The 12,676-nt window shown below is 50.4% G+C and overlaps 1 protein-coding gene across 3 annotated transcripts in view; it reads left to right on the top strand.

Annotated features, from left to right (window-relative positions):
* The window catches only part of LOC141103379 (potassium channel subfamily T member 2), a 2,416,326-nt gene that overhangs the window by 824,852 nt on the left and 1,578,798 nt on the right, over window positions 1-12,676 (top strand). For all 3 annotated transcript variants that reach the window (XM_073592891.1, XM_073592890.1, XM_073592889.1), the window contains exon 7: window positions 11,888-11,971. In XM_073592891.1, the coding sequence (XP_073448992.1) occupies window positions 11,888-11,971 (84 nt within the window). The remainder of the gene's footprint in view (window positions 1-11,887; window positions 11,972-12,676) is intronic.

Below are 12,676 nucleotides of genomic sequence, written 5' to 3'. Positions count from 1 at the left end.
ATTCTGCCATGCGAGGGGGCGAGTCCCCTCCTCCCTAAAACAACACCGCACAATGTAGACAGTCATTTGACTCAGAGGATGTCTTACCTAAGAGGAGCACTGTAATGCCCATAGGCGGCGGATGGAACGCACGCCATGTTTGTTGGTATTATTTGCGGTCCAGACAGCGGAAGTGGAGGCTGTCTGGACCGCAAATAATACCAACAATCATGGCGTGCGTTCCATCCGCCGCCTATCCAATCCCCATTTTGACTCACAATTTGTGTGCAACTTCTAAATGTGGCTTTTACAGGGGTGACTTCACCCCATCTGATGAAGGCAAGTTCAAGACCTATTTCACACTATAAAATATCTTGTATTGCCTTTTTTTTTGCAATGTTGAACTTTGTAAGTTCCAGAATTGTGTATGTTATGTTTGGAAACATGTCTGTTTCTGTATTTTTTCAAAAATTTCAAGGTAAAACTTTGAAAAAAAAAGATGTGTTTTTATTTACTGCCAAATGTTTTATAAAACGCACATGTGAATGTGCATGGTGTAAAAGGCTTTCTACTCAACAATGTGTGGCTTCTTCTTTCAATACTTAATAACACTTTTTGTATTAAGTTGGTGTTTACGGTGACAATGGCTGTTATTTAAATAACGTGAAAACCACTTGGCACTACAAGTGCACTAGGAGACAGATAAAACAAACACAAACAGTAAATCCAAATCAAGATTTTATCATATCAATTTTTTGTTTATTTAAAAAATATTTACAAATTAGCTGGCATAGAAATGGTCCCCCTACCCGTAAAATATTCCACATATTTTTCACGCACTTTACGGGCGCTTTGGGGGGGCAAGCCAGGACGGACAGCTTTCAGGGCCGTCAGTGTTGGTTCCCGAAGTTCGGCCTCAGGCCCAATTTAGGCTATATAATTTGGAGCATTTCTTTTTAAAAAGTTGTGTAGGATGCAGCAGCATAAAACAATGTGGTTCAATTTGTACTCCGCCAGGTTGATTGCCGTTAGAAATAGGCGGAACCGGCTGTCCATTATCCCAAAGGTATTCTCCATGACTCTTCAGGCTCTGGCCAGCCAGTAATTAAAAACCCTCTTCTCCGGGGTGAGGGTCCTCTGGGGGAATGGCTTTATCACGTGATTGGCCAGACCAAATGCTTCATCAACAATAAAAACAAACGGAAGTCCTTTGACGTTCTCTTCCACAGGTAGCAATCCCAAGCCACCGCTCTGGAGACGTCCGTATAACTCGGTCTGGGCAAAGACTCCACCATCCGACATCTGGTCATTCTTCCCCACGTCCACATGGATAAACTCGTATGTCGCCAACACCACAGCCATCAACCCGATACTATGAAACCCCTTATAGTTATAGTATGACCCCGAATGGGGTGGTGGGACAATGTGGACGTGCTTCCCATCTATTGCCCCTCCGCATTTGGGAAAGTCCCAACGATGGGCAAAGTGGGATGCCACAGTCTGCCATTCCTGTGGCGTTGAAGGAAACTGTGGAGTCCAAACAGAAAAAAAGAAATAGTATTTTTGCACATAAACATTGCAAGCAGACTAGACACAAACATTCTTGGCCAAAATCAGTATAACATTGATTTTAATGCGTATTTAAAGACAAAAAAATAAGATCCACTTATCAGATTCCTCAACCCCTCTGCTGGGCCATTGTTAACATTTTTTTGGGGGGGGATTCTAAATGAGTTTGTGAGCCCAAAAAAAGCCTCTGACACTCTGCATGAATTGAAGGACAACAATAACATTTTTACACATTATAGGGGGTGTTTAGGGTAAAGCAATACAATGGAGCTGACAAAATACATTGTCTAAGTGACTAGGCTAGGTGTGTATGGGCCCAGGATAGAATGCCGGGGAGGTTAGCGAAGGCAAATATGAATGTAGGCCAAAAAAGGAGCATTAAAAGATTCAAGCATGCATGAGGACAAAGGGGACATTCACAGCATATTACAATCAGGGTAATTATGGAATGATGAAAGAAATACAAAACATTAGCATACATTAAATACATATAATGTGATGTTAAAGGATAAAACTTACCCTAATATAGTCCTTCTGCAGGACCTCAATGATGGCATAACAGGTCTCTGGAATAATGATCCCCAGAGCCTGGGGGGAGATGCCTGTAAAGAACGTGTGGTCCTGTAGGCTTCTCCCCGTCGCCAAGTACCACAAGGTGGTGACTAGCCTCTGCTCGGGAGTGATGGCTTGCCGCATGCAGGTGTCCTGCCTGCTAATATAAGGGGTGAGCAAAGCCAACAAACTGTGAAAAATGGGGTCCGTCATTCGGAGAAAATTCCTGAAATCATCAGGGTTATTCTCCTGGATCTCACGCAGCAGAGGCATATGAGAGAATGCTGGAGTAATCAATTCTTGGTCCATGAATTCCTCCCCGCCCTGTTCATGGACTGGGCTTGGGTCAAAGTAAGAACCCCAACACCAAGCCCCAGCACAGCATGAACTCTACGATGAGTACGTAACCACAACATGGCATCAAAACGGTTGGCTGGTCAGAACGACTAACCGAACGCACTGAAGAACAGCAAGGCACTGAGAAACAGATACAAACTGACTACACGCACTGAAAACCAGATACAAACACACAAGCACAAACTGAACAGCAGTAAAACTATCGGAAATAAGCACGAGTCTGAAAAGCGTGAATCGTCTCTCACCAAACTTCTACTAACACGAGATTAGCAGAAGGAGCCCAAAGGGTGGCACACTCAGGGCTGATCCTGGGCAGGGTGCACGGGGTGCAGTGCACCCGGGCGCCACAGAGGTGGGGGCACTGAAGCGCCAGAGTGCTCCCCTCCCTTCTCCTCCTCCTCTCCTTGTCCGTAGGTGGCTCTCTCCACCGGTCATCGCCGCCGCCGCTGTGTTTCTTCCTGAAGCCCATCCCCCCTCCCTCCTCCTGTCAGAGGAGGAGAGCGGAAACAGCTGGAGATTGGAGCAGCTGTGTCTCTGTGTGCAGAGAGACCAGCCACTCAGTGACGTCACTGGAGGGGCGGTCCGTGCCTGATGTGTTCCAGTTCTCCTCCTCCTGTGTGTAACTCCCACCTGCTGCCCAAGCCTGACACGCTCTGTTCTCCACCCGGGCAGTGCGGCTGCACACTGTCCTCTCCTCTCCAGCTGCTGCCTGGGTGTTTTTTAATTAGCTTGATAGAGGGGTGGGGTGGTTTGTCGGGGGTCTATACTAATGGAGGGGGGAGGTTTGTCCTGGGGGTCTATAATAATGGAGGGGGGGTTTGTCCTGGGGGGGTCTATACTAATGGAAAGGGGGTGGTTTGCCCTGGGGGGTCTGTACTAATGGAGGGGGGTGGTTTGTTCTGGGGGGATCTGTACTAATGGAGGGGGGGTGGTTTGTTCTAGGGGGTCTGTACTAATGGAGAGGGGGTGGTTTGTTCTGGGGTCTGTACTAATGTAGGGGGGTGGTTTGTCCGGGGGGTCTGTACTAATGGAGGGGGGTGGTTTGTTCTGGGGGTTCTGTACTAATGAAGGGGGGTGGTTTGTCCTGTGGTCTATACTAATGGAGGGGGGGTGGTTTGTACTGGGGGTCTGTACTAATGGAGGGGGGTGGTTTGTTCCAGGGGTTTGTACTAATGGAGGGGGGTGGTTTGTCCAGGGGGGTCTGTACTAATGGAGGCGGGTGGTTTGTTCTGAGGGTCTGTACTAATGAAGGGGGGTAGTTTGTCCTGGGGGGTCTGTACTAATGGAGGGGGGTGGTTTGTCCGGGGGGGTCTGTACTAATGGAGGGGGTGGTTTGTTCTGGGGGTCTGTACTAATGGAGGGGGGTTTGTCCTGGGGGTCTGTACTAATGGAGGGGGTGGTTTGTCCTTGGGGGTCTGTACAAATGGAGGGGGTGGTTTGTCCTGGGGGTCTGTACTAATGGAGGGGGGGTGGTTTGTCCTGGGGGGTCTGTACTAATAGAGGGGGTGGTTTGTTCTGGGGGGTCTGTACTAATGGAGGGGGGTGGTTTGTTCTAGGGGGGTCTGTACTAATGGAGAGGGGGTGGTTTGTTCTGGGGTCTGTACTAATGTAGGGGGGTGGTTTGTCCGGGGGGTCTGTACTAATGGAGGGGGGTGGTTTGTTCTGGGGGGTCTGTACTAATGAAGGGGGGTGGTTTGTCCTGGGGGTCTATACTAATGGAGGGGGTGTGGTTTGTACTGGGGGTCTGTACTAATAGAGGGGGGTGGTTTGTTCCGGGGGTTTGTACTAATGGAGGGGGGTGGTTTGTCCAGGGGGGTCTGTACTAATGGAGGGGGTGGTTTGTTCTGAGGGTCTGTACTAATGAAGGGGGGTGGTTTGTCCTGGGGGTCTGTACTAATGGAGGGGGGTGGTTTGTTCTGGGGGTCTGTACTAATGGAGGGGGGTTTGTCCTGGGGGTCTGTACTAATGGAGGGGGTGGTTTGTCCTGGGGGGTCTGTACAAATGGAGGGGGTGGTTTGTCCTGGGGGTCTGTACTAATGGAGGGGGGGTGGTTTGTCCTGGGGGGGTCTGTACTAATGGAGGGGGGTGGTTTGTTCTGTGGGGTCTGTACTAATGGAGGGGGGTGGTTTGTCCTGGGGGGTCTGTACTAATGGAGGGGGGTGGTTTGTTTTGGGGGGGTCTATACTAATGGAGGGGGGTGGTTCTTTACGAATGGAGGGGGGTGGTTTGTCCTGAGGTGGGTCTGTACTAATGGAGGGGGTGGTTCTGTACTAATGGAGGGGGTGGTTTGTCCTGAGGGGGTCTGTACTAATGGAGGGGGGTGGTTTGTTCAGGGGGGTCTGTACTAATGGAGGGGGGTGGTTCTGTACTAATGTGGGGGGTGGTTTATTCTGGGGGGTCTGTACTAATGGAGGGGGGTGGTTTGTTTTGGGGGTCTGTACTAATGGAGGGGGTGGTTTGTCCTGAGGGGGGTCTGTACTAATGGAGGGGGGGTGGCCTGAGGGTGGTCTGTACTAATGGAGGGGGGTGGTTTGTTCAGGGGGTCTGTACTAATGTAGGGGGGTTCTGTACTAATGTAGGGGGGTGGTTTGTTCTGGGGGGTCTGTACTAATGGAGGGGGGTGGTTTTGTACTAATGGAGGGGGGTGGTTTGTCCTGAGGGGGGTCTGTACTAATGGAGGGGGGTTGGTTTGTCCTGAGGGGGGTCTATACTGATAGAGGGGGGTGTTTTGTCCTGGGGGGTCTATACTGATGGGGGTCTGTACTGAGGGAGGGGATTATACTTAGTGGGGGGTCTATACTTAGTGGAGGGGGGGTCTGTATTGAGGGGCAACTATAGTTGGTGACAGCCCGGGTGACAGCCCACTCCCTCTCCTCTTTGCGCGCGCTGCTGCACTAGTGAGTTGCGCATTATGTTTCTTCCCCCGCCTTGATATCGGCCAGGGAAGAAAAAAATAGGTGCAAAGAAGAGGATTGTGGGTCATGTAGTCCCGAGGACTGGCAGCCCCACTGAGCGCCAGGAGCCCGGGAAAGCTTTCAGGGGGGGTGGTTTGTTCTGGGGGGGTCTGTACTAATGGAGAGGGGGTGGTTTGTTCTGGGGGTCTGTACTAATGTAGGGGGGTGGTTTGTCCGGGGGGTCTGTACTAATGGAGGGGGGTGGTTTGTTCTGGGGGGTCTGTACTAATGAAGGGGGGTGGTTTGTCCTGGGGTCTATACTAATGGAGGGGGGGTGGTTTGTACTGGCGGTCTGTACTAATGGAGGGGGGTGGTTAGTTCCGGGGGGGTTGTACTAATGGAGGGGGCTGGTTTGTCCAGGGGGGTCTGTACTAATGGAGGGGGGTGGTTTGTTCTGAGGGTCTGTACTAATGAAGGGGGTGGTTTGTCCTGGGGGGTCTGTACTAATGGAGGGGGGGTGGTTTGTCCGGGGGGGTCTGTACCAATGGAGGGGGTGGTTTGTTCTGGGGGTCTGTACTAATGGAGGGGGGTTTGTCCTGGGGGTCTGTACTAATGGAGGGGGTGGTTTGTTCTGGGGGGTCTGTACAAATGGAGGGGGTGGTTTGTCCTGGGGGTCTGTACTAATGGAGGGGGGTGGTTTGTCCTGGGGGTCTGTACTAATGGAGGGGGGTGGTTTGTTCTGGGGGGTCTGTACTAATTGAGGGGGGTGGTTTGTCCTGGGGGGTCTGTACTAATGGAGGGGGGGTGGTTTGTTTTGGGGGGGTCTGTACTAATGGAGGGGGGTGGTTCTTTACAAATGGAGGGGGGTGGTTTGTCTTGAGGTGGGTCTGTACTAATGGAGGGGGGTGGTTTGTCCTGAGGGGGGTCTGTACTAATGGAGGGGGGTGGTTTGTTCAGGGGGGTCTGTACTAATGGAGGGGGGTGGTTCTGTACTAATGTGGCGGGTGGTTTATTCTGGGGGGTCTGTACTAATGGAGGGGGGTGGTTCTGTACTAATGTGGGGGAGGTGGTTTATTCTGGGGGGTCTGTACTAATGGAGGGTGTGGTTTGTTTTGGGGGGTCTGTACTAATGGAGGGGGTGATTTGTCCTGAGGGGGGTCTGTACTAATGGAGGGGGGGTGGTTTGTCCTGGGGGTCTGTACTAATGGAGGGGGGTGGTTTGTTCTGGGGGGTCTGTACTAATGGAGGGGGGTGGTTTGTCCTGGGGGGTCTGTACTAATGGAGGGGGGTGGTTTGTTTTGGGGGGGTCTGTACAAATGGAGGGGGGTGGTTCTTTACAAATGGAGGGGGGTGGTTTGCCCTGAGGTGGGTCTGTACTAATGGAGGGGGTGGTTCTGTACTAATGGAGGGGGGTGGTTTGTCCTGAGGGGGGTCTGTACTAATGGAGGGGGGTGGTTTGTTCAGGGGGGTCTGTACTAATGGAGGGGGTGGTTCTGTACTAATGTGGGGGGGGTGGTTTATTCTGGGGGGTCTGTACTAATGGAGGGGGGTGGTTCTGTACTAATGTGGAGGAGGTGGTTTATTCTGGGGGGTCTGTACTAATGGAGGGGGTGGTTTGTTTTGGGGGGTCTGTACTAATGGAGGGGGTGGTTTGTCCTGAGGGGGGTCTGTACTAATGGAGGGGGGGTGGTTTGTCCTGAGGGGGGGTCTGTACTAATGGAGGGGGGTGGTTTGTTCAGGGGGTCTGTACTAATGTAGGGGGGTTCTGTACTAATGTAGGGGGGTGGTTTGTTCTGAGGGGTCTTTACTAATGGAGGGGGGTGGTTCTGTACTAATGGAGGGGGGTGGTTTGTCCTGAGGTGGGTCTGTACTAATGAATGGGAGAGAGAGAGCGGCAGGAGCCCGGGAAAGCTTTCAGGGGGGGTGGTTTGTTCTAGGGGGGTCTGTACTAATGGAGAGGGGGTGGTTTGTTCTGGGGGTCTGTACTAATGTAGAGGGGTGGTTTATCCGGGGGGTCTGTACTAATGGAGAGGGGTGGTTTGTTCTGGGGGGTCTGTACTAATGAAGGGGGGTGGTTTGTCCTGGGGGTCTGTACTAATGGAGGGGGTGGTTTGTCCTGGGGGGTCTGTACAAATGGAGGGGGTGGTTTGTCCTGGGGGTCTGTACTAATGGAGGGGGGGTGGTTTGTCCTGGGGGGTCTGTACTAATGGAGGGGGTGGTTTGTTCTGGGGGGTCTGTACTAATGGAGGGGGGTGGTTTGTTCTGGGGGATCTGTACTAATGGAGGGGGGTGGTTTGTTTTGGGGGGTCTGTACTAATGGAGGGGGGTGGTTCTTTACAAATGGAGGGGGTGATTTGTCCTGAGGTGGGTCTGTACTAATGGAGGGGGTGGTTCTGTACTAATAGAGGGGGGTGGTTTGTCCTGAGGGGGGTCTGTACTAATGGTGGGGGGTGGTTTGTTCAGGGGGGTCTGTACTAATGGAGTGGGGGTGGTTCTGTACTAATGTGGGGGGGTGGTTTATTCTGGGGGTCTGTACTAATGGAGGGGGTGGTTTGTTTTGGGGGGTCTGTACTAATGGAGGGGGTGGTTTGTCCTGAGGGGGGTCTGTACTAATGGAGGGGGGGTGGTTTGTCCTGAGGGGAGGTCTGTACTAATGGAGGGGGGTCGTTTGTTCAGGAGGTCTGTACTAATGTAGGGGGGTTCTGTACTAATGTAGGAGGGTGGTTTGTTCTGAGGGGTCTTTACTAATGGAGGGGGGTGGTTCTGTACTAATGGAGGGGGGTGGTTTGTCCTGAGGGGGGTCTGTACTAATGAATGGGAGAGAGAGAGCGGCAGGAGCCCAGGAAAGCTTTCAGGGGGGGTGGTTTGTTCTAGGGGGGTCTGTACTAATGGAGAGGGGGTGGTTTGTTCTGGGGGTCTGTACTAATGTAGAGGGGTGGTTTATCCGGGGGGTCTGTACTAATGGAGGGGGGTGGTTTGTTCTGGGGGGTCTGTACTAATGAAGGGGGGTGGTTTGTCCTGGGGATCTGTACTAATGGAGGGGGTGGTTTGTCCTGGGGGGTCTGTACAAATGGAGGGGGTGGTTTGTCCTGGGGGTCTGTACTAATGGAGGGGGGGGTGGTTTGTCCTGGGGGGTCTGTACTAATGGAGGGGGGTGGTTTGTTCTGGGGGGTCTGTACTAATGGAGGGGGGTGGTTTGTCCTGGGGGATCTGTACTAATGTAGGGGGGTTCTGTACTAATGTAGGGGGTGGTTTGTTCTGGGGGGTCTGTACTAATGGAGGGGGGTGGTTCTGTACTAATGGAGGGGGGTGGTTTGTCCTGAGGGGGGTCTATACTGATAGAGGGGGGTGTTTTGTCCTGGGGGGTCTATACTAATGGAGGGGGGGTGGTTTGTCCTGGGGGGTCTGTACTAATGGAGGGGGGTGGTTTGTTCTGGGGGGTCTGTACTAATGGAGGGGGGTGGTTTGTCCTGGGGGATCTGTACTAATGTAGGGGGGTTCTGTACTAATGTAGGGGGTGGTTTGTTCTGAGGGGTCTTTACTAATGGAGGGGGGTGGTTCTGTACTAATGGAGGGGGGTGGTTTGTCCTGAGGGGGGTCTGTACTAATGAATGGGAGAGAGAGAGCGGCAGGAGCCCAGGAAAGCTTTCAAGGGGGGGTGGTTTGTTCTAGGGGGGTCTGTACTAATGGAGAGGGGGTGGTTTGTTCTGGGGGTCTGTACTAATGGAGGGGGGTGGTTTGTTCTGGGGGGTCTGTACTAATGAAGGGGGGTGGTTTGTCCTGGGGGTCTGTACTAATGGAGGGGGTGGTTTGTCCTGGGGGGTCTGTACAAATGGAGGGGGTGGTTTGTCCTGGGGGTCTGTACTAATGGAGGGGGGGTGGTTTGTCCTGGGGGGTCTGTACTAATGGAGGGGGGTGGTTTGTTCTGGGGGGTCTGTACTAATGGAGGGGGGTGGTTTGTCCTGGGGGATCTGTACTAATGTAGGGGGGTGGTTTGTCCTGGGGGATCTGTACTAATGTAGGGGGGTTCTGTACTAATGTAGGGGGTGGTTTGTTCTGGGGAGTCTGTACTAATGGAGGGGGGTGGTTCTGTACTAATGGAGGGGGGTGGTTTGTCCTGAGGGGGGTCTATACTGATAGAGGGGGGTGTTTTGTCCTGGGGGGTCAATACTGATGGGGGTCTGTACTGAGGGAGGGATTTATACTTAGTGGGGGGTCTATACTTAGTGGAGGGGGGTCTGTATTGAGGGGCAACTATAGTTGGTGGAGGGGGGTGATACCATGTTTTACCGCACCGGGTGACAGCCACTCCCTCTCCTCTTTGCACGCGCTGCTGTACTAGTGAGTTACACAGTATGTTTCTTCCCCCACCTTGATATCGGCCAGGGAAGAAAAAAATAGGTGCAAAGAAGAGGATTGTGGGACATGTAGTCCCGAGGACTGGCAGCCCCACTGTAACACAGAAACTGAAGCCCACACAGCATGCTCAGCTGAATGGGAGAGAGAGAGCACCAGGAGTCCGGGAAAGCTTTCAGGGAAGTACACCCAGGACTCCAGAGGGAGAGGGCAGCACTGAGGAAACACCATCAGAGAGAGAACCCCGCTGCCCTGCGCCACCAGAGGGAAAGCCACACAGCCTAGCGCCATGGAATGGAGTCATTGCCAGAATACAGATCTGGGTGCTACCGAGCGGAGTCACCACGGGCAATTCAGAGTGAGCAGACTCCTGATCAGAGAAACCGTTGTTGGTGTATCGCTGGGTCAGGTGAGAGGGCCGATCGGCCATTATCTACTAACGTCCATAGGAACTGCAGTCTCTGACCATCTCTTGTAAGATGTCTGCAGTCTCTGACCATCTCTTGTAACATGTCTGCAGTCTCTGACCATCTCTTATATTATGTCTGCAGTGTCTGACCATCTTCTGTATTATGTCTGCCATCTCTGACCGTCTCCTGTAGTATGTCTGCAGTCTCTGACCATCTCCTGTAATATGTCCGCATTCTCTGACCATCTTCTGTACTATGTCTGCAGTCTCTGACCATCTCTTGTAACGTGTCTGCAGTCTCTGACCATCTCTTGTATCATGTCTGCAGTCTCTGACCATCTCCTGTATTATGTCTGCAGTCTCTGACCATCTCCTATATTGTGTCTGCAGTCTCTGACCATCTCTTGTATCATGTCTGCAGTCTCTGACCATCTCTTATATTATGGCTGCTGTCTCCGATCATCTCCTGTATTATGTCTGCCGTCTCTGACCATCTCCTGTAGTAAGTCTGCACTCTGACCATCTCCTGTATTATATCTCCAGTCTCCGACCATCTCCTGTAGTATGTCTGCAGTCCCTGACCATCTCCTGTAATATGTCTGCATTCTCTGACCATCTCTTGTAACATGTCTGCAGTCTCTGACCATCACTTGTAACAAGTCTGCAGTCTCTGACCATCTCTTGTAACATGCCTGCAGTCTCTGACCATCTCCTGTAGTATGTCTGCAGTCTCTGACCAACTCCTGTACCATGTCTGCAGTCTCTGACAGTCTCTTGTGACATGTCTGCAGTCTCTGACCATCTTCTGTATTATGACTGCAGTCTCTGGCCATCTCCTGTACTATGATTGCAGTCTCTGACCATCTCTTGTATCATGTCTACAGTCTCTGACCATCTCCTGTACTATGTCTGGGGGCTCTTTCTAACAGACGCCCTCTCTGTGTGTGTATCAGAGAGAATCCCCTCCAGGTCTCATTAGTGTAAGCTCTTCCTGTATTTTCTTTATTGTTAAAAGATCATGGGAGGATCCTAGGGTAACAAAGACTTCTTAGGGGAGCATCTCTGTGTTTGAGTCCTTGCCATAGTAACATTTGTAATGGGGAGGAGTTGGCAAGATGACCACGCCCACGTGGGAGCGCCAGAAATATTTCTGCATCCAGGCATCTGTGACCCTAGTATCGGCCCTGGGCGCACTTGGTATTGAACTTCCTTTTTCTAGTCCCGTCGTACGTTACCGCGTTCTTGACGGTCGGAATTTGGTGTGACCGTGTGTATGCAAGCCAGCTTGAGTGAAATCCCCTCGGAATTCCGTCAGAAAAACCATCAGAGCTTTTTCTGACCAAAATTCTGATCCTGTGTACTCGGCATAAGAACATGTTTCCAGAACACAATGGATAGAACTATATGCAGGTGTCAATGTGACCTGTGGAATTAATATTCTAAACATAACTGGTAGCTGACTATCAATGCTAACTTCAGCTTAGTATAACAAAGCCATAGGAGGGGAATACCTGAATCCTCCATTACAATGCAGAAGGGCAATATATTATCCACAGTAATTATGTGCTGTAATAACATATGTACAGTGTTTAAATGCAAAGAGTTTTTGTGTCAGGGTGGATTTACTTTTTATTCCAGATTAATACAGCCCATATTTTTTGGGATTAAGATTGGACAATAAAGTAATATCTTGCGTGAAAAACTTATATTGATTCATTTATACAAATATTTGTATTTACAATTTTAAATGTTATTTATTGCTCCCTTTCAGATATTCTGGCCTCCTCTAAGAAATTTATTTGTGCCTGTTTTTCTAAACTGCTGGCTGGCAAAACATGCTTTGGAGAACATGATTGTAAGTATATACATTCATTTGAATTAAACACAAAACATTCAGACCTATCATGGAAAGAGATGGACATATTTAAATCCTGCTTCTGACATTTGAATATACAGTACACATATATCCCCTTTAAGATATATTGACATAATAAAGGCCCCAGTGCACCCAAGGCAGCTTAAAGAGGTTGTAAAGGTTTGTTTTTTTTTAAATAAAAATAACAAACATGTTATACAGTATTTATCTGCTCTGTGCAAGGGTTTTGCACAGAGCAGCCCCGATCCTCCTCTTCTGGTGCCGCCTCTTCATGCTGGCTCGCTCCAGAGTGCCTCTGCTGCATCCATTGACACAGGCAGAGGGATTCAGCCAAGCCCCCCAGCTCCCATGTCACTGGATTGATTGACAGCAGTGGGAGCCAATGGCTCCTGCTGCCATCAATCTGTCCAATGAGGAGAGAGGCAGCGTCTGTAGCCGCTAGCTGCTATAATAAATATCCCCCAAAAATATATAAAACAATTTAATTTGTTTCCTCAGTTTAGGCCGATATGTATTCTTCTACATATTTTTGGTAAAAAAAAAAAAAAAAATATTGCAATAAGCGTATATTGATTGGTTTGCGCAAAAGTTATAGCGTCTACAAAATAGTGGATAGTTTTATGGCATTTTTATTGTTAATTTTTTTTTTTACTAGTAATGGCGGCGATCTGCGATTTTTATCAG

The sequence above is a fragment of the Aquarana catesbeiana genome, linkage group LG07 (assembly GCF_042186555.1).
Source record: "Aquarana catesbeiana isolate 2022-GZ linkage group LG07, ASM4218655v1, whole genome shotgun sequence".
Lineage (NCBI taxonomy): Eukaryota > Metazoa > Chordata > Amphibia > Anura > Ranidae > Aquarana > Aquarana catesbeiana.
The sequence above is the reverse complement of the archived record's forward strand: the minus strand, read 5'-3'. Positions and strand labels throughout refer to the sequence as shown.